The 23,690-nt window shown below is 28.2% G+C and overlaps 1 protein-coding gene across 1 annotated transcript in view; it reads left to right on the plus strand.

Moving 5' to 3' along the window:
* Positions 1 to 4,633: 4,633 nt before the first annotated feature.
* LOC142331332 (uncharacterized) overlaps positions 4,634 to 23,690 on the plus strand; it is a 537,124-nt gene continuing 518,067 nt past the window's right edge. The window contains exon 1 of the mRNA XM_075377159.1: positions 4,634 to 5,046. Coding sequence (XP_075233274.1) covers positions 4,878 to 5,046 — 169 coding nt within the window. The 5' untranslated portion in view covers positions 4,634 to 4,877. The remainder of the gene's footprint in view (positions 5,047 to 23,690) is intronic.

The following is a 23,690-nucleotide window of genomic DNA, read 5'->3' on the forward strand; positions in this document are numbered from 1 at the left end:
AAAGATTTTGAGGTTATGTTATGGTATGTGGTGGTGTATTTTTCGTATACATTTATGCAGCGAGTCGAAATCGTGATCGAGTTAAAACTTCTTAACTTTGATTTTTGCGTTATCGCAATTCAACTGATTTGGAAGTTTGGAGTTCCTAAAGTTTAAATCCTAGTAAAGGCAATTTTATTTATACGGATTTGTATACTAGATCATGGATAACCAGGTGGTTGGGTGTCAACTAACTACACATCTCAAGAATGGTCGACCTGAGAATATGCAAGACTATACTTCATTTACATTCATACATATCATCTTCTGAAGTAATACCTTCCGGTCGTTCTGGGAGTCAACAGAAAAAAAAGTTAATTAAATGTACGTAGTGCGTTGTCAACTCATGTTGGGACATGATGCGTTTGAACAGTACCTGCACAGGTTTGGTAGGAGAGAGTCACCAATCTGTTGTTACTGCGATACGGTTGACGATGCCGAACACACTATTTTTGAGTGCAGACGATGGGAGGAACAACTTATAAATGCAGGACTGATGCATACCCGACCGGAACAGCTCTCGGAGTGGCTCTTGGCTATGTCCGGAAACTGGAATAATTTTGCAATATTTGCAAGAATAGTTAGCAGAATAAAAGAAGATGAGGCAATACGACTGTGATACTGAGGGGTTTAGTTTATAGTAGGGCTGGGCGGACAGCCCCGTTCCTGAGGGCTCACATGCCCTGGTGTGTGGGTTCCCGTGATGGAGCGGGGACTCCTGGGGTCCGTTAGGTGTGAATGAATGAAAAGACCGAGACCCGGCCGGCGGTGTTGGTTCCCGGATACGCTTTGGCGGCTTCGGCTCCTGCGCCGTCGGTTTGAGGCTGGCAAAAGGAAAGACCGAGACCCGGTCTCCGGCGGGGGGGCTTGGGAACGGCATAGCCGGGCCTGGTTCTTACGTTGGAGATTAGAGGCAGGCAATTAAAAGATCGGGAAGGGACACGCCCCCGAGTCGAGTATACTTAATTGGATGTCCGGCTCGGGGATGTAGGCAAAAAAAAAAAAAAATGTAGTGCGTTGTACTCTGAAATTCAGTGCGTTTCTGACTGCGAAATAGTGGAGATCGTCGGAAACGAAGTCGGTCTTCTTGCGTAGAACTGCGCGCATAGTGTTTTTAATAATAGTTTTGAATAGTCACTTATTTTAAAAATGTAAAAATATTCACCCATCTCGTTTCATGAAAATACAGAACTTTTATTTGTGTAACTCAGTTACACTTTTAACATTACAGAAAATGGATATTTACTTCTAATGCGATTAAATCAATCTATTAAATTTATTAAACATCTCATTTAAAAGATCTTACCGATTTATTTATATAAATAAAAATTTTAATGTTTATTTGGTCAAAATCTTAAATCTCCGAAAGTTCTTCACCGATTGCTTTGAAATGTTGACACAACGTTGCATTCTAATATACGCGTGTTTTTATGTACCTAAGATGTCACACCTGTGAAAAGTAAAAGTATACTTCTTTTGAAGAACAACGCTATCTGTTGGACGTAAAAGCAACACACGCTATACTAAATATTTTACGATTCCATTTTCAGTGTTTCCGATATGTGTATCCGCTATAGACTAAAAAGCTACGGAACCGATTTACGCGCGGGGAAAAGGGAAAAATCGAAAAAGGTAAAAGGGAAGAAGGGGAAAACTGGCAAAAGGAATGGAAAGGGGAAATACGAAGGGAAAAAGAAATTTGGAAAGGAAAAGAGGAAGTAGGGAAAGAGAATATGGTAAAATGAAAATGGGGAAAGGAAATTGGTGAAAGGGGAAAAGTAAAAATGGGAAAGGGAAGAAAGGGAAAGCTTAGATTTTGTGAAGTTCCGTAATGTTCATTTTGTTAATGTTTTATCAAACTTTCAATTGTGTTCATTTAATCTATATATATATCCTCAAATCTATAAATAGCAAAGCATTGCCGGGTCTGCTAGTTTAAAATACAATTTAAATGATTTCTTTATGAAAAAAATTGCTTTGCCGATGATTTTTTAAATATTATTAACAAAAACTTAATTTTCTATATCTTCTTTTAACACGTACAAATAATTTTCATTAATACTTTCTGAATACTTATATTTTATATTTAATTTATTATTATTTCTTATATTTATTATTTTGTATTAATATGATTTTTTTTATAATTAATTTGTCTATTTTATACACAGTATTATTCAAAGGAAAATATTTATTATCCTTCGATTTTTATGTGAAGCCAATTTATTTTTGCACAAATTACGATAAACAATCTTGCATTAAAAGACAATGATCAAGATTAATTGATCGAGGATTTTAATTCAGTCAGGAAATTCCTGTTTTTTTTTTACCCTATCTATTTATTTCTTAGTGATGTATACAGACTGTTTCTAAAATGATGGACTGGCTATACGTTTTCGGATTCTACTTGTAGAACTAAACGAAAAATATCCTTAGGAAAAACGGCGATTTCTCCTTCGTTCACCACCTGTCCACCATTTTGTTATTTTTATATAAAAATGTATGTCTCAAGTTCGGATAAACGAATCAAATTAATATTTGGTAAAGTAATATTTGGTGGTATCTTTGTAATAAAGTTTTAAAATTAGAAAAAATCAAGAATTAAATACCTTCGCAAATTAAAAAACGGGGTCCATGTTTATTTTTCAATCTTTTATATATCCGTTAATATTAGTTTTATAAAAATTTATGTTATTTGCTAAAACATTAAGCCTTTTATTTTGAACAAAATTACATTTTATTTTTAAAATCTGTTAAAAAATAACGAGTTGTGCAAGAAAATTGATGTAATTTTATGTCTATTTTCATCTCCTCTACTTTACGTTAAATTTTATTAAATATTAATTGTTTTTATTTATTGTTAATTCTACTATTGTAACTAGAAAATCGGTTATAACCGATTTAAAAAATAACATTTCATTTTGTTCAAAATAAAAGACTTAATAATTTAGCAAATAACATAAATTTTGATAAAACTAATATTTACGCAGATATAACGGATTGAAAAATAAAAATGACGGTCATTTGTATGTTGCGAAAGTATTAATATTATATTAATATGATTCGTCTATCCGAACTTGAGATTTTTATATAAAAATAACAAAATGGGGGGCAAGGGGAGAACGAAGGAGAAATCGCCATTTTTCCTAAAGATATTTTTTGTTTAGATTTACACGTAGAATCCGAAAAAGTATATCCAGCCCACCATTTTAGAAACAGTCTATATATATATATATATATAATTTGTTTAGCAAAATAAATATATTTATTTTATTTATTTACGCCATATGACTTGTGTAGCATTTGAAGGTAACGGTTTTTGAAAAGAGTGAATCGAAATTTACCGAATATTTCACACAACGCTGTTTTACATTAAAAGTATCGTTTTACACAAATAGTCGATTGTAATATTCCTTTTATTAAAGGAAAAAGACCGTTAGACAGTAAAATATATGTAGTAACGAGAGGATCCAACCCTCTGATTGCAAATTCAAAAGTTCATTTTAATACTTTTTTACAACACTTTTATTGAGCAATATTGTTTCAAGTTATATAACCGAGGATATTTTATAATGTATGGAAAATTAAATATGTATCACTCGTGTCAACCGCAGACAGATTTGCTGTCAATAATATTTGATTATTTATGATGGATTAAAAGGGAAATAACTTTTGTAAATGTTTTAGTAATAAAAAAAAGAGGGGAGGAAGATTTGAGAGAATAAGCGATAAGGAAGAGTGACATGGAGGACAGTAGACTGAGCCGGAGAATATTATTATCGGTTTTATATAAGCGACGGGGAGATAGTATTAGGTTAAATGAGGGATTTATTCCCTAATGCGTGCGTTCAAGTTTCCCCGTTTGTGGTAGGCCTGACAGAGCAACTGCTTTGCTGGCTGGCTGGCAAGCAAGCAGCGAGTGTATATCGAGGCCATGCCATCTTCCCCTCTCTATCAGTCTCTCTCTATTACATTATCCGTCTGTCCTTTTCTTTCACTCAATTCGAGACGCAGTACAACGGGCGACTGAGCACGGAGAGAGTTCGGCTGTGTGGTTCGGGTCTTCAGTCGAGTACAGTCCGTCGTCCGGTGTGGATGTTATGCCGATTGGCGTTAATTTTTATTATCGTCGACAAGAGTTTTACAATAATTTTTAATTTCGAAATGATGGTATACTCAGTCGTTATTTTTTTTTCCAAGTGTTATTTACTGTATAACAGTAACTAAAAGTGTTTATTAAAAATAAAATGTATGATGGGATAGTATTGTTACTTAAATCAATAATTATTGATTGATGTTATTTTTTGTTATTGGTTATTGTTATTGTGAAGTATATTTTTGTTTGTGTTATTGTTATATTTTATTGTTATTGTTATTTTGCTCTCTTTGTTTTTAAATGTTAACATTATTTATTACGCGTTCGTTTTGTAAATGTTGTGCCTTTAAAAAAGAATTTACGTATATTAATATTTCTTGAATATATTACTTATATGTATAATGGTTCATATATTTTTGTATTTAATAAAAATATATTAAGTTGTAATTAATAAACAAAAATGAAAATTAACATTATGTGATCTGTGGAATAAATGTGCCTTGTTAATGTGGTTTTTTGTGTAAAATAGCTGTGTTAAATTATTAAAAAAATAAGTAATTATTTTATAATTTTTTTTTTTAAATTGTGTAAAGAAAAAATGGTGATATGTTTAGTGTTAAATTAGTCGCGATATTTTTTAATAATTATTAAATAACGTACGGGAATCGATTAATTTATAATTATAAATCTGTCGATAGTTTTGTGATTTTAAAGATAAAAGGATAATTTTACTTAGCGTAGCATCATGTTTGTTGAAAAAGCCAGGTGTCGTTTATGTGATCTATTCAGTACGGATTGCCGCCCCCATTTGTCGCCCCCGAATTTACCACCTCTTACTCCATCATCAGCTTCATCATTATCTTCTTTATTGCCAAATCTTCGTGATATGATGGTTGCCGCATATTTATTAAGAGGTACGATGAATCTCTTATTAGTGATTTTATGTGGTTGTTAGTTTTTAGTTTGTAATACAGGTTTTAAATAAAAATTTTCCTAGTTTTGAATTCCATATTCTGTAGAAATTATTGAAGTATTTTTTGTTATAATTACATATAACATTTATTTACGTAGTTTTTGAATATTTAAAATAACGCAGTAATGAAAATTCCTCGTTTTTTCTTAAGGAATGGAAGTAATTGAATTGCAAACGCAGTTTTTTTTAAAAGAATTTCTCAATTAAAAGATTTTAACCAAAAGAAACATTTATTTTCTGAATAAGAGTTTTTAATCATCCCTCCATCTAATGCAACTAGTTTAAAAAATAAAACCAGTTTATTTTCGTTTTAAAATTTATCCAGAGTAATAACAGAATTAATTGGTAAACCGGTTTGATTGAAATTTGAAATAAAATTTTTCTACATGAAAAAAAGTTATTTTTATTTATTTTTTCGCGCAGAAATTAAAAAAAAAAAACAAAATTTTTATTATTTTAATTTGTGGAAGATCATTCGTTTCATACTTGTTTTTTTTTAAAGATTGCTTATAATTATACATTTTGAAACAGGGAAATTGTTTAGATTCGCAATATGTAGTATTATCTACGGTAACTACAATTTTTTCATGTTGAGGATAATTTTTTGAAAAAAAATATTGTAAAAAGCTAAGTACGAGTAAAGTAAAATTATTTATAATTCAGCTTACTTGTAAAAAATTTCAGCAAGTATGAAAATTTTTCATTTTTATAGAATATAAACAGGTAAATATGCTTACATAATTTTATTCACTTAAATCCCCCTTGATATTTATATCAAATCGGGTAAATAAATGAGCCTGCCTCCGTAGCGCGAGTGGTAGCGTCTCGGCCTTTCATCCGGAGGTTCGAATCCCGGTCAGGCATGGCATTTTACCACACGCTACAAATCATTCATCTCATCCTCAGAAGCAATACCTAACTGTGTACCCGTAGGTTAAAAAAAATGAATGCTAATTTCATAACGTTTTTAAGATAAACTAACAGATTAACGTTTACTGAAATGAATTTAAAACTAAGACCCATTGGACAGATCTAGTGGTAAAACTTGTCGCAAATCAGTTAACTGCTGATTTTTGAAGTGGAAGGTTGAGGTTCGAATCCTAGTAAAGCTGTTTGCTTTTACACGGGTTTGTTTTTATGTTGCACAGTGGATACTCCGTTGTTCTTTGGTGGTAAGGGTTCAATTAACAACTCGTTTAAGGAAAGGTCGGCCTGAGTCTGTACAAGACTATGCTTTATTTACATCTTATTGGACCGTGAGTGGTTGCTTATTTTTTACTTTCTTTCTTTTTCCTGTTTAGCCTCTGGGAATTACCGTTCAGGTATTACAGAGGATGATATGTGTGATTGTAAATGAAGTGTAATCTTGTACAGTCTCAGTTTCGACTATTCCTGAGATGTGTGGTTAATTGAAACCCAACCACCAAAGAATATCGGTATCCAGGATCTAGTATTCAAATCCGTATAAAAGTAACTGTCTTTACTAGGACTTGAACGCTGGAACTCTCGATTTCCAAATCAGTTGATTTAGGAAGACGCGTTCACCATTAGACCAACCGGGTAGGTTTGCTCATTGTTTACTAATTGAACAATTGTAACGTACATATTGGGAAAAATGAATAAAAAATAAGATTACGGTCAAAGAACGCGTACAAGATGTTATCTAATAGTTATTATTAAACAAACATTTTCATACACTACGTAAAAATTATATATAAAACAATATGAAAATAAATAAATGGATATATTAGAAAATATTGGTAAAGAAATGCTATAAAAGTAGTAATTTTAGTTGGATTTTTAAAATAAAAATAGAGAATAAATTTTGTTAAATACTAAAACCATCTATCATCATTTCAGGAAATCCCTATAAAAATTTATTTTAAATCCAGTTAAACCTTAAATTCCAATTTTTACCTAATTTAGGTTCGGTTTGTTTTCAGAATCCGACAGCCACTTTTTTCTATTTTTTCTTCCAAATCGGTGGATATTTGGAGGTATTTGAGGAGAAATTATAATCCAACCAAACGTAATCTAAACTCGCTTCGCTCGCTAACCTATTTTTTTTATTTCTACTCGTCGATTTTATTCAAATATGGGGCCCTTCCAAATGTACCTGAGAGAGGTCCAATATAAACATTATATTATAAATATAATCTAACCTAATTTACCTACGCTCGCTAAACTTCGCCCGCGTAGGTTAAGTTTGGTTAGATTATATTTGTAATTTTTCTGCAAATACCCACCGATTTGGAATAAAAAGTTGAAAAAAGTGGCTGTCGGATTCTGAAAAAGTACCATTCATTCTTCTATAAATTAGAACATTAATTTATCTCAAGGAAGATAAAGATAAAGCGAACCTTAAACCATTCTCACGAAAACAAAATTAAAGAAGGGGACTAAATGTATAACATTTTACGCTTGAAAACTTTTACAAAAGAATTTTTAATAAATTAAAATGAAAAAAAAAAGGTTATTTAGATATTTTATCCGCTGTAGTTGTATTCAACAATGAAGTTTCCATGTCTGGAAACTAAAGTTTCATAAAGTAAGTTTTCCAGTTATAATACCTATTATTATGTACATATTTTAAAGTTATCTTTTCTTATAAACTAATTTTGTGACCATTGTTTAAGACAGTGCTTCAGGTTTTATGGTGTAATGAACTAAATGTATTTTTATTCTAGTTCTCAGTTTAAAAATACCCGTACTTTTGATAGATTTAATTTAATCTTTGGAATTGTTGAGATTAGAAGATATTTTCCTAAACGTACCTATGTTAAAGTTTAAAGTTGTGATATTTTTTTAAATATTTGATTTTACGTTTATTTCATTTTTTTTTCTACCCGTTTATTGTGTGATTGTTTTGGTTATAATAAGTAGTTAATTCGTAATGAAATTTATATATTTTAAAGAGATTAATAAAACTATTTTTTTTGGGAGGGGATTTTAAGATTATTACGGAATAATATTTCGTTGTGATATAACCAAGCATTACCGGTGGCGATTATTTGGTACTTGTCGGTTTTAAGGATGCTATCTATTTTTTACTTTTTTATTTATTTTTTGTCCGAAACTGCCATTACAACACATTAATAACGCCACAATACTTATAAGAGAATAATTTTGTTAGGCATGGCCCCTTGGTATAAGTATATAAAGTTAACATACAAAAAACCGCTTATCAACAATTGAATTCGAAGCGTTCAGGCGCTTTCGGAATTAAATTACATCTTCAGGAACTTTCATATTCGTCCTATTTTTGTAATAGTAATTAAAACTTCACATGTAACTTAAAAAAAATCATGGTATTTGCTTAAAACATAACAGCTGGTCGTCATCATGTGAAGATTTCCGTTTGAAGCCTACTTGAAGGCGAAATTTGAAATTCATTTTACTAATGCAAATGTCTGCCGAGGCATTTAATCGATTTTTTTTTCAGTTACATGTGAAGTTTTAATTACTATTACAAGAAGGACGAATATGAGTGTTTCTGAAGATGGAATTTAATTTCGAAAGCCCTTGAATGCGTCGAATTCAGTTGTTTGTAAGCGATTTTTTGTATGTTAACTTTATATACTTATACCAAGGGGCCATGCTTAACAAAATTATTATCTCTTATTAGTATTGTGGCATATCGTCCGTAAAATTCGCTGTTGTTACTTAATCATCGCCTATCTAGATCTTATAAATACTAGAACGTACGCTTTAAATATTATAAAACTAATTTTCGAATTTAATTCCGAAAAAAACAACTTGAAAGAAAAGATTTATCTTATAGTAATTGTATGTAAATTAATTCATAACAGATTGTAATCTTAAAATTTTGTTATAGTTTACATTAATTAATAATAAAATTCGTTTTATAATTATAAAATTTCCATTCGTTGGAAACTGAGCACCCCAGATAATTTAAAGTTAAATTTATCATTTTTATATTATCTTGTATCTATTAATTATCTTATAAAACTGAAGATAATTTGTTAAATTCAAATTAAATTTAGTGTGTTTTAAATTTCTTATCTTAGATGAAATCAAAAACTTCGTTATAAAAAATCAGAATTAATGTCTAGCTTTCAGAATATTTAATTCAATAATTAAAATCAATGACAACTGAGATTCGATCACTGATAATCTTAAATATAGATATTTAAATCGTTATAGCCAAATAAGACTGAAAATAGAATTTTGTGATCTTTTCCTAGTAATTCCCATAAAAATAACAATAGAAAAGCAATTACTTAAAATTAGGAGTGTGTTGTTATTCACTAGCTAAGAAATGTTGTACTGACATGCGACTAAATAAATCTGATACTTTAAAAGTTGTTTAAACTGTTATAAAAGTTTCTAACCCCGATCTGCCATTAAAAAAAAAAAAAAATTATTTTTATTGCTTTAACTTATCGATTGAAAACTTTATTAATTATATATTTCTTGTTAAGTTGTTAATAAGATGGTCACTTCGTGTTTCATGAAATGCCGACAAGTGTTTATTTATATGTATATATATTTTAAGTCTTGATAATAATTTGAGATGTTTTAATAACTTTTACGATACAGTTTATAGAGAACATTAGTTCAAATAAAATTTCTGCTAATTTCTCTGTGCTGATTTAATAAATTATTTATTTATTTGTACGTCGTACTATTTTTAACAATAATAATTTTCAGTTTTACAGAAGTAAGAGAAATTGTAGGTTGTTACAAATTCCAGAAAAGTAAAACGGCGTAGTTTTCAGCTTTTTATTTTTAAAGATATAACTGTAAATTTACTGCATCATGTATATACAAGTTACTAACATAAGTCCCACTCTTTCACTCTCTAACATAAAACTTAAAAGATTTATTTAAAATTTATTAAAATAGATTACATTTCTACTTTCATCTGTTTTATTTAAAATTTAGTTACATTTATTTGTTTACTTAATTGTACTTGCGTGCTATTTATTTAATATTGTTTATTTACTTATTCTTTTCAGATATTTTCAATATTTAAATAATAAGCACTTGCTTTTATTTAAATTTTCTGTTACAGATATTTTTATTTATTGTTAATATAATAATTATATAAATTAAAATGTAATTATGTATTTATAAATATTTCTAAACAGTTGATGAGTAGTGATTATTTAGCACTGATTTATATAAATAATTAATATGTGGTTTTTTTCTTATAAACAGTAAAATTGCAGTATATCTTATATAAATAATATACCACTTTATAAGTTTTAAATTATAGCATTAATTTAAATAAATATCTACGTCTTTATTTGAAACAATTACCAGTTGGTGATCATCCGCTTTTAAAAATAAATAAATAATTTAACATTCACTCATTCGAGGGAAGTCGAAATTATGTGACATACGCTTTTATTTATAATTATTACTAGTAATATTATTATTGATACTACATTAATAACTTGGATGACATTAAGGTGTTCCGGGAAGCAGAAATAGTGGACTACAAATTTCGTTTGAAAAAACAGTTTTCATCTGCTCCAGAATAGAAATCTTAAATTTAAAGACAAAATATATTGTAATAAATAAAGTTCTTACTTTAAATACCCTGGAGAATTTATTACGCCGAACAGCTCTGAGAAACGAGTCAATTGGTGGACCGTGTGCAGGAGGTCAGGAAAGCTCTAGGTTTAGTGCAAATTTCTCTACAACAATTAACGCGCCAAACGAAAATCCGGCATTACAACATAGTTATTAAACCCACATCATTATATTCCAGTGAAACATTGACCTTAAATAGGAAAACCGAAATAGAAGAAATAAAGAAACAGGAAAGGAAGATTATAAGGAAAATATTGGGACCTAGACAAACTGAAGAAGGATACAGATTACAACCGAACGAAATTGTTGAAACATACTCTAACATCGAAACTGATATAAGGAAAAGTCGAATGAAATTCTTCGGACACCTTTGTAGGCTGCCGGAAAACTGACTAACCAAAAGAATAATCGCGTTCTTAACATCATTAAAAGTTGCAATCCCCTGGCTCGCAGAAACACGAAAAGATTTAGAACACACCGAAATTACGCTGGAGGGGATCATAGACAGAAACAAAATAGATAGATGGGAAGTTAAACTGGAAGCGCCGAAGCCTAAACAACATCGTCCGAAATGGTCTGAAGAACGGAAGAAGGCCTTTTCCGAAAGAATGAAAGAATTTTGGAGGGAAAAGAAGAATGCCAAGCGAAAGGAATATGAATCGTGAATGCTCTTAATGTCTTCCATTGGGAAGTTCGCGACTTATAATAATATATATATATAAAACCCGCCGGGTTAGTCTAATGGTTAAACTCGTCGTTGCAAAATCAGCTGACTTTTCGAAGTCGAGAGTTAAGGTTTTTCCCTTAACTCGAGGTTAAGGTCCCTTGTAAAGTCAGTTGCTTTTATATGAATTTGAATTCTAGATTGTAGATACCATTGTTATTTGGTGGTTAGTTTTCAATTAACCACATTGGAAAGCGAACCCCCCCCCCCACGGTTAAATCTCCCGGGAAACTTCCATTTGGAATCGCCAAGAGTCGAACACAACTGAATGGCTAAATTTTATTTTTATATATAGACGTAGTGATTCATAAAGAATGTTACAAATTTTCAGGACATGTTCTACAAGTAAAATCAAAGAAAAACATTCATAAAAACGTAGGTCCGGAAATGATTCGTTAACGAGTGTTAGTTGGTGAAACATTTTTGCGCCTTTGATAAAATTAAACCAGACTATTATTCTTGGGATCCAAATAAAATAGGTAAATGTAGTGGTTTTATATGAAATTGTACCTGAAAAATTGACAAAAAAAGTCCAGAACTGTGTTTTTTTGTAGTTTTCGATAAATCTTGGGTAAAAGACAAAAGATTAGTGTCGAAAAATACACTACTTTATATTTGCCGTAAAATAAATTTGTTAAACGGGTGATAAATCTGTAAAAGTTTTAAAAAAAGTTCTAGAGAATTTGATTTTTTGTAAAATGTTATGATTACAGACCGCGGGAATTAATATAAATATAAGAATTTCAAATTTTATTAAAAGCAAAACTATAAAAGGTGTTGGAGAAGCACAATAAGATTTTACATCTTTTATTACTGGAAATATTTTTCCTAACGAATTATTCGGCTGCTATTTCTCAACGGCCCTAGAATAAATTACAAAAAAAATGTACCATGAAATAACTGGCTTTTTTTTAACGGATTTCCAAAAAATCGTTACTGCGCCCAGTTATGCAATCTTTAACAGATGTATGTATAAGATTTTTTCGTCCGCTCTACCTGACGAAAATGTCAACCGTTTTTGACGAAACCTGGTAGGGTGATTTATAACTATTAGGAATAGATCCCTATTAATTTTCAAAAGAATCGGTTTACAGGAACCGGAGTTAGAGGTAAAAAACTGGGTTTTTGGGTACGTTCACTGTATAACTAAAACCGGAAATCCACCCTTCTAATGCACTTACTGAGTGAGATTTTTTTATTCATGCAGTCAAAGTGGTTACTTTTTTCTTAAATAAAATATTTTTCAAACACTATAATTTACAAAAATTATCTCTGTATTTTTGTTTAATTGTTAGTGGTTTTTTTTTTATAGAATTTTATTTGAATGATTATCCTTTAATATAAATATTTATAAGGATTTGAAAGGTTCCTCGAAAAATAAACTTTTTAAATGTGAAGTACTTTTTTCGGATGTAAATATGTCCTCTTTGAACCGTTCCTATCAGTAATTGTGAATTGGTTTTTGTATTTTTGTTTTTTAATTATGGAAAATTTCAATTTAAAATTACTTAGAATTTTTATCTTATTGTATTAATAAAATTATATTTTTTCCTGTAAAATAGTTTCCCAAAAAATATTGAAAACCAGACTTAGAATTTATAAAAGTCGTTTTCTTTAATTTTTTCGAGTAATAAAATGTTGATACTTAAAGATTTTTTTGTGAAATTTTAATCTTTCAATTGGTAAATTAATATACTTACAGTCAGTTAAATAAATACGTAACCCACCTCATGATAGGACATAGAATGTTCAAATAATGTTTAATGTGTCGCTGATTGTATGAGGATATTGATTTTGAATCGTGTTGTTCTGTTTTATAAATTGATTAATTGATATGAGTTGATAAATATATTTTCATAATTTTCCTAGTGTCCGGTGATTTGTAACAGTTGAGTAAGATGTGAATCTGATGTGTAAGCTTATGAATAATTAAACAGCGAGTTATTCATTCGCCGATATTTACATTCAATTTTTAATGTATGAACTTTTTTTTATTGTTTTATAAAACTTTATCTCTTCCATTTCTCATGTCCCTTACATGATTTTTTTTTTTTAATCAGCCAGAAGGTTAAAATGATTCCCTTTTTTTCACCTTTTGTAAACAGAATGCAATTTTTTTCCTGTTAATTGCGAGAGAAAATTTATATGTATATAAAATAAGATTACATAAGTTATTCATAATCAATACAAAGCAAAAACTACTGAAGATAAATTGATGAAAATCTGTATACCCGTTCTTACGGTGTAAGGTCACACTAAGAAATTATTTTTTTAAATTTTCGAATTTAAAGGGTTAAAATGGAGTAAATGTAAAATTTAGTAATATTTTCTTTTTTTTTTTTTTTTAATTTCTCGGTAACAGATGGAGATATCAACCTGTTTTTTGGTGTGTCTAATCTTCATAGGAATATATAAAAATTAATTTCTAGATTCTTTTTTAAATTCAACCGTGAAAGGGGTAAAGAAAGGTAAAAAAAAATTTGAAAATTTATTGCAAATTTCCCCCATTTCCTGCTGTATTAAATGAGATGTTCACTAAATTTGAGCTAGTATATATTCTTCCAATAAATATCTAAAAAACAGTTTTTGGTTTGTTTTTTTTAAATTCAATTTTTTAGTGGTGCGACGGTATACGGCGCCGCGTCTCAACCAACACAGCCACTGACACTGTTACTGTAAATGCGTAGCGAGTGACGTCACCACCTGCCTCCAGTACTTTACTAAAAAATATAAGATAAAAAACTCTTGACCGAGACGGGAAAGCGCAAATAAACATATAACCCGAGCAAATCCACGACGGAGATACTAGTATTATGTATTTTTTTATTTGTTTTTTTTTAATCCATTTTATTATCCTAACCTTAGACACGATTTAGTGAAATGAAAAACTTAATATTATTAATCTATTAAAAAAAAATTACCAAATTTTCATTTTTTACTTACTTGTACGAAGTAAATGAAGTATTGTGATCGCCAAAAATTTCGGTTTTCAGATTTCAATGGAAATATTCATTTTCACCATCCCTGAATCCATTTTGACTAGTTTCGGCGTGACGTCTGTACTTATATCTTGCATAACTCAAAAACGATTAGCCGTATGATGTTGAAATTTTGGATTTAGGACTGTTTTAACTTCTAGGTTGTACACCTCCCCTTTTGATTTTAATCGACTTGAATAAAAATGTCCAAAAAATTTTGATTATAAACTTTTTCTTAGCTGTTTGTTATAAGTTTATTATTGTTATTAAACTTAATAAGCCCTCATTGAGAGCTTTTCAACAATATATCATTAGTTGTATTATTTTCATTGGTTCCAGAGTTATAGCCAAATAAAATTTTAATAAATGAGATATTTTGATCTTTACAAGGGGAAGGCACATCGGTTCGAATCCGACTTCATCTCCTTTTTTTAAATTTAAATATATTGATTTATTAATAATTATTGACCTGTGATTATATAAACAATTTTACAATAAATAATAATTCAATAATAACAATAAAAAAAATTTAAAAAATCAGAATATTAATGAAATAAAATTTTATGTACTTTTAAAAATGTGTATATGTAATTTAATAGGCGTACAAGGAAGTCATCTCATCCCACATCAGATGTTTTTTTTTATTGTACAGTAAGTTCTTCATAATAACTTGGCTGATAAAAGATTTTCGAAAAGAAAATTTTACATGGTAACGGACAGGTAGACGATTTTAAGATAACTTTTTTTTTGTTGCTGTCATTTTTTTTAGTGTCGGATTTTAACACAGCCTTATTAAATAATGACAAAAAATTTTCAAAATTTTTAAAAACTTGCTTTATACTTTTTAGTCGTACTTTAATCAAATTATTATCATACATTGCATGAGTTTAATTAGTAGGTTAATTTGGATTTAAAAACATAACATCATATATTGAAATTTCTAATATATTTAAATTCCAAAGAAATTTTCAATCAAAGATTTACTACACAAAGTAACGAAATAGTGAATTTTTTTATTTTATTTACTTAATTAACTACTTAAAATTTTGCAGATATTGCAATTTTTTAAATCCGTACCCTTAATTTTCACTCTTAATTAACCCAATACGAGGGAATGTTTGCAAAAGTAATGGTGGAATATTGTTCTGTCACCCGACCTTAGTAACTTTGTAAAATTTCATCAATCGGCAATATCAGGAAGTATGTTAAATTAAATATGCAGTATTTGAGAACAAACATGAAAAAAAAAATATTATGAGTTAAAGAAAAGCAAATAAAAGTTCTTACGTTGAAAGAATTTTGTTAACGAAAAAGTTTTAAAAATTATTTAAAAAATTTAAGCTAAAGTATTTATTTATGATTTTCTGTATTTTATTTACGTTTAATCAACTGCAATTTTAAATTTTATTTTTTTGAAAATACTATTTCAGTGGTTTTTCTTCATTTTCATGTTGTTTTTATTAAAAGAATATTATTTATTTAAGTTTCCGTTCTTTTTGAACTTTTTTCTTTTTTTATACAGGTAGCAATTTTTGTTGTACCCATACTTCAAATAAAATTGTAACCAAAAAATTTGGTTTTAGAAACGCACAATAAATTATACTATTCATTTATATATTTTAAGATTCAGAAATGAAGCTTTATTTATTTAAGGGGTAATGTATTAATGTTTAGAAAGTGAGTTTAGTTTACTTTTAATTTGTTGTTGATTTCAGAAAGTTTTTTTTTGAAGACTGATATATAATTTTTTAAAGTTTGTTGAACTATTTCAATTAATTAACTGGTGTAGGAAAATACTTGTTCAATGATCTGTATTTATAGTTGTTACGAGTAGTTAATTTCCTCTACGTAAGATTTTTTCTATGCTCTAAATTCTTTAGCGTATTTTTTATTATAAGACTGGTTCGGTACAAATATCAACTGAATATATATATGTATTTTTTTTTGAACTCTTACAGATAGAGATGTTAAGTGTGTATGTTTTATGTATTTCGATTCATAATTTCAATAGGTTCTACGGTGACGTTGTTGATTTCAAATATTTACTGTTTTTAATATTTAGTATTTACGTCCTTAGTCAATTTTTTCGTGCTTTTAAAATAGTTGTATTACCTTATCCGTTAGTATTTTTTAAATTACCAAATAGACTAATACAGAGACCTTGAAGTACGGCCCACCATATCGTTCTTGTTGATTTAAAAGATTTTATTCCAAGTCTTCTTGTCTCCAAAGTTTAACTAAAAATCTTTTCTTTGAGAACTTCATAATTTTCTAATATTTTCAAAATTCTCATATAATGCAAATTTGTATTCTGTGCTTTTTTAATATTTTAAATAATTTTTTCTTTTAATTTCTAAATTTATGTTTATCTCTAATCTTTTTTATTTCTTTTTTTTTTTTTTTTGTAAAGTTATTCAATTTCAATGGATTAATAAATTGACTTACGTATTTTCAATTTTATTTTCCTGGCATCATACCGCTAGAACTATTATGCAAGAAGGAAAGTATGGTAATCAGTAAAAAAATCGGGTGTGGTTTTTGCATTTTTCCACGTTTCATGAGCGAGGGATCCCCAAAAACAAAAAAAACGTGGTGCTACTGTTCGTATGTACGTGTAGTTGGCGTGTTTGAAGCTTAATAACTTTTGATTCGATAAACCAATTTTTAGGAAATTTGGCATAAAGACTGTGTATATGGGGCAATTTGTTGGTAAAAGTTTGGGTTCAATATCTCCAGAGGAATGGGTAGATAGTTTCTTTGGAGTCAATTTTTTTTCAAAATTTTGCAAATATAATTCCACTTTATTATGCCCAGTACATTCGTAAATGATTATCTTATCATTAAAAATAAAAGTTGCCCCCAAATTCTCGCCCTTCCGCAAGAATCGAAAAAAACTATCTTTTTATTTAGTGCATTCTTTTTAACCGATTTTTTTTCTTCCAAAGCGTACTGCAAGCAGACCAAGAAAAATACTTTGGAGACAGTAGTATTGCTGTTTGGGGCCTCCCACCCAATCGGTGTTATCGACATTGTTACAAATATCGTTATTTTTTTTTATTATTTTAAAACTTTTTTAGCTTAGATAACCAATGCCTGGAAAGTACAACATCTAAGTTGTATTACCTTTTTTAATATTTAGATTATACTAACTTAAATAGTATTTTTTTTTTCTTTATACTTCGATTTAATGAATTATTATGAGCTGTGCTATATTTTTTACAACTTTCTTTTGTTAAGCCATAATTAATTATTAAAAAATTTTTTTATTCGAAAATTAAGTAAGTTGCAATGTTATTGGGAAGGTAGATACTTTTTTTTTTATTGGAAGTTTTTTTTTATTGTGTTTTAGAGATTATATTTTATTTTAATAAGGTTTATTTCTTATACTTTATTTTAAATAATACTAATAATTATTTCTTAACTATTATTTCAGATTTTTTTTTCACAATGAACTTTTATTTATGATAAATTCAAGTAAATAAAGTTGTACAGGTTTTTTCATCTGTACATTGGAATTATTGTTTTTAAACGTGGCATATCGTATTTCTGAGTTAAAATTACTTTTTAAATGAAAGTAATAAAACTCATATTTAATCCTATTTGAAAGTATTTTGTTTAAAATTGCTTTAAAAAAAAAATTACAATTTATCTATATAGTTATTTAACAACAATAGTGATAGTATATTCAATATAACAATACAACAATTAAAAGAAAGCTTTCGATTGAAAAATTAAATTTACATTATATGTGAAGGAGTATTCAAAGGTTTAATTTTTTTTTTATTCGTCTCTGTTAAGCGTTTTGGTTGCAAAGTTAAAGTAGTTTGAATACAATCATTTTTTATCATAAAATATACGTGTCCCTTTAATTTTTTGTACTAGAGTAGTAGGTATTTAATTTTAGTTTGAAATATCAGGAAAACTTATTTTTTTGCCTTTTTTTTTAATCAGAAATTGCCTAAACGCCCCCAATTTTCTGTGGGATTTCTACCGACTACCCTAAAGGCCTCCAGCACCCACAAGAGGGCGTTATCGCCCACTTTGAGAACGAATGTGCTCAGTAAAACACAGACGAACTTGACCTTTTACAAGTCAGCTCCCTTAACAATAATTACTGTAAACGTGTTTATTATAATTATTATTATTATTGTTGTTTTTGAATTAGGTTTTATAAGTACACTAGCAGACCCGGCAAAGCTTCGCTATTGCTAGATTTGGGAATATATATATATATATATATATATATAGAGAGAGAGAGAGTAAAGAACACAATTGAAAATTTGTTAAAAAAACTAAAAAACTGAAAATTACGGACTTCACAAATTTTACCTTTCACTTATTCTGCTTCCGCTTTTCCCTTTCCAGCTTCTGCCTTTCACCCTTCTCCCTCACCCCTCTCTCAATTTCCTTTTTACCCTTTCCTTTTTCCGCGTTTTCCATTTTTCTCTTTTGCCCGCGAGTAAATCGGTCCATTAGTTTTTTGGTCTTTAGCGGACACACATATAAACATTGCCTTTTATATATATATATATATATAGAAACAAAAAGATTGTGTATATTTGTTTGTTTCGAAAATATCTCGACACCGGCGCCACCTAGCGGGTATAGTTTTTGCAAAAATATTTCTTTTCACGTAACTAATATTCATATTCTGAATATGAACCTAGCGGGTTCATTTTTTGCAGAGATAATTCTTTCTATGAAACCTTCGCGAGCATGCGCACAACAACTCACTAAAGTTTCATCGAAATCGGATGAACGATTTCGGAAGGCATAAGAGACATACAGACAGACAAACATTCATTTATATATATATATATATAGATTATAAATTCTTTGAAGGAAATCAATTTTTTTGTGTTTAAAGTTAAGGAAAACTTTCTATAAATGTTTTATTTTAATTGGTTATAATTACATGTTATCTTGACAAGTAGATTATGTTTTTTTTTCTTGTCGGGGGATTGTGCTATTGTTGTTTTTAATCTTTTATTGTAGATTGTATATAGCTAGACTTTTAAACTTTTATCAGTTATTATTATATTTATTTTAACCTCTACTCTATTACTTTGTAGATGTTAAACAAATATTACCGATTTCATTATTTAAAAATAAATACGATTTTCAGAAATGTATATGGTATTTTTTTTTCTTTTATCATTAAATAAAAAAAGTAATAAATACTTTTAATTTTAAATAAAGAATGCAGAATTAATATAAAAACATTTATTATTTTTTAACATAGAATATGTTAATTTTAGATTTTTCCGAATAAAATATTATATAAATGGCATCCCTTTAAGTCAAACATCATTTTTGTGGCATTTATTTATTTAAAAAATAATCCTGACAAGTTCATTTCATTTTTCTTTACATTGATTATTACTGCTCTTCTTCGAAAGAAGGAATATTATTATTATAAAATTGTGTTAATTTTTTTAAATTCATTAGTTTGAGATTCCAGAAACCCTTCCTTCTCCATTTAAATTACCGATTTTCGTGTTGATTGGTAGAGTCTCGTCCTTTCATCCGGTGGTCCCGAGTTCCTGGGTCATGGTGGCATTTTTCATTCGCTATAAAAATTCCATTTCATATTCCCGTCCACCAATTTCGAGTTTATATGGTGAATTATTCACACAAACAAAAAATCGATTAAGCCCTGTGCGGTTTGCTATAAATACAACAATCACTCAGCGCTATATTATATAGTGAGATTATTTTATCGTGCACAACACGAATAATATGCACTGTAATTCCATTGTGGACTGTAATAAAAAATACATTTGATATGATTCATGGAATGTAGTTACGTACAACTGTTAAATATCTTACAGTAAATATTGGAAATGTTTACCACTTCCCTGAAGGCAGGTCCGAACTTTTCCCTTTTTTTTACACCCTTCGTAGAACACCAGGCTAATGAAATCCATCTCAAAAAATATGATGCGAAAGGTTTGAACCTCAAGAAAATGGTGAACATTTCCAATATTTTCTGTAAGACATTACCAGTTGTGCTTAACTACATTCCATGAATCAAATCAATTGTGATTATCTCTGTATTTTAGTCTATAGTAGAATTATAGTGTATGGTATCATAATGTGCATGATAAAATGATTTCCCTGTATAATTACATCTATAAAAAATATTTAGAAATCAGTAAGTAATTTTTACGAGCTGGATTAGTTGTTTTAAATACAAAACTTATTAATAAATATTTAAAAAATCAGTTATCTAAAAATCGTATAAATTTGGATGCTTCTTTATACGCTTTGGCGGTGGTTTTTTTTATATTGTATATTTGATAAGATTACAAGAAAATATTACTTATTAAATTGAACGAAAACAGATAAATCGTTTGAAAATATTGAGGCGTAATATAATTTCCCTTCTCTTCACGAAGTTCCTTAGAACTTCGCCGGTAAGAGTCAACAGACGGCGAACTTACCGAACTACGTTTACAGTTCTAAACATGACCTAAACTAAAAATGAAATGAAAATGGAAAAAACAAATAAAAAATAAGCATGAAATCATTGTATTTCAGTTCAGTTAGATTTGTAATAAAGAATACTTTTAAAAAATACCTCGAATTTTGTTAGACAATGTTTTTTTTTTTTTTCATTTTATGAACCGTGGGACTCGAATGTCTTTTTTTTAAATTTGTTTAAAGGTGACTTTACGAATCGCGCCGCTAGATAGCAGTACTTGATAGTACTACGTAGCGTACAGAAACTTGATAAAACTGGAAAATTATACTTGAAATAATAAAATTTAAAAGAAAATATACTGCAGCTTGTTTTAATAGTAAATGCTCTTATAAATGAAGTACTGAAGATGATGAATCAGTTTTTTTAATTCCCATTATTTCTTTAAAAATATATATAAAAGTATTAGTTTACAAGAGATTATACTTGTTTTATTAAAAAAGGAATAAATAAAATAGAAATTAACTCGATTGAAAAATTTTTATTCTACAGTTAGAACTATTTGAACTATTGATTAAAAAAAAAGTTAATTTAATAATAGTATAAAAAGTGTGTCCACGGATACGATAAAAATCGAGAATTACACTTACAAGTTAGTAAGTTCAATATTACATCACATGTTTTATTAAAAAAGGAAAAATATGGTATGAAGTGAATATGACTATCAACAAAAAAAATTGGTTGTGAAATTCAAAAAAATATTTGTTTATTCTAGAAAGGCAATAAATTTTAATAATAAATTCGTAAGATAATCAGTAATTCATAAAACAAAATAATCTAACAAAACGCAGTGATATCCAAAAAAAATTATAAACAAAAAATGAAAATTGATATCCAAAAAATGAAATTGTAAACCGTACGGTAAGAGTCTCGCAGGTATTATTTCTTCCACTTAAAAAACAAAAATTTCTGTAATATAAATAAAACAGTTTTTACAAAACGATACTGACATAAAAAAAGGTAAGACACTACATTTCTATTATCAAAATCTCTATTAATTTAGAATGTTTTTAAAAAAATTCATAATTTCTGATATAATTGTTCTTTTGCGTCATCATTTTGAATGTTTTACATGACTAATCTAAAGAATTTTATCTATACGTAAACATTAAGCTTCCTTTTATTTTATTGATTTTAATTTAATTTTATTCAGTTTTCAAATTAAAACTAAAATAACAACCTCTTTTCTATAAGTTCGAAACGATTTATAAATCCTATCAAAATGATATATATACTTTATTAAAACAAAATTTAAGAGAAAGTAATAATTTTAAAAGGAACAATATTTTGAAATAGTTTTTAAAAAATAAAGAATAAAATTTGAAAATTTAATTGTTAAAATTAAAACAAGATTCTCAAAGTAGGCCCTACTTTAAGTATTATTATTATTTTTTTTTTTTAACGGATGAAAACTCCTTGTTTTTCTTATTTACACAGATTTATTAAACAAAACTTATGATGAACTTGAAAATAAAAATAAATCAACAAAGAAGAAAAAGTGTAAGATAAGTGTTGTCTTTATTTTAGTATAACATAAGTGGTATAGTTAATACATATTGTGGGTGGAATGATTGTTTAGTACTCTATATAAAAGAGGGCGGGGATAAAACTAATATAGTGTCGTGGCACGCGCCAATAGAGGCCTGCCGACCTGACCACGGACGACGGCACTTTAGATTTGCTATACAACTGCCCTAGCTTTCTTTTCTTCTTCTTACTCTATTCTCTTATTATTATTATTATTATTATTATTATTATTACTAGATACATTCGTACCACCCTCATAGCCGCAGGGACCACTCCATAATAACTATTATTGAATGATATTTACGAAAAATTGATTTCGTTAGATGCTAACTTTTTTGTTCGTTAATGTTAATCTTTATTTTTTGTTTTTCTAAATAAAATGATTTTTTTTAATAAGTTAAATATATTTTTATTAACGTGTTAACGTAATTTCTACATTTGCCCAATAAATTATATAGGAACAGATTTTATTACGTCAAATAATTTATTATAATTTTTTTTTTAATCTTTAAATCAAAAATGTACACATAGATAAATAAAATTAAAAACAATTATACGGGTAAATAAGTTCAACATAATAAGCCTGCATAACAATAACATAATTATTACAAGCAGGCAATAATTACTATTAAAATTAACTAGAGTAATAAAATTATTCGACCATAAAATATTATGACTGGAAGCTGAGTTATTTATGTGAATTTTATTGACTGCAATTAAAGCTAACACATTAAGAACCACGTACTTAATTTTTTTTTTTCACTTTCAAAAAGAACAATTCAATACTTTTAAATCACTTAAATGAATAATAATCGAGAAGCTAATTAATTATAAAAATGCTGCCAACAGAATTTTATAGAACTCAAAACAAATTTAAACGAATTTTTTTTTTGTTACAATATCGATAGATCTCGTTTAAAAAATATTTATAAAAAAATTTATACCCCTCTATCTGTTATTGTAACGGTTATTTTTTATTATTAGTACTGAAAATTTATTCAATATTTTTTTAAATATTTTATTTTTATTTGTATTAACGGGGAAGTACATAAAAATATGTTATATCGATACAATTACAGTACATAGATCACGTCAGATTTGGATAGACATGATATTTTTTTGGATAATAAAAGAAACTCCTCCACCTTTTGCCTGGATAGATAAAGGAAAACCATAGTTAAACGTTTATCAGAGCAGCAAAACTAGGTATATATTTAATTGTAAAATTAAAATAAATAAATACGACTAAAGTATATATTAATTATTTAAAATGTTAACATTTAAAATAATGTTAGATAAATACATGAAGATATTAA

The sequence above is a fragment of the Lycorma delicatula genome, chromosome 10, assembly GCF_047948215.1.
Source record: "Lycorma delicatula isolate Av1 chromosome 10, ASM4794821v1, whole genome shotgun sequence".
NCBI lineage: Eukaryota > Metazoa > Arthropoda > Insecta > Hemiptera > Fulgoridae > Lycorma > Lycorma delicatula.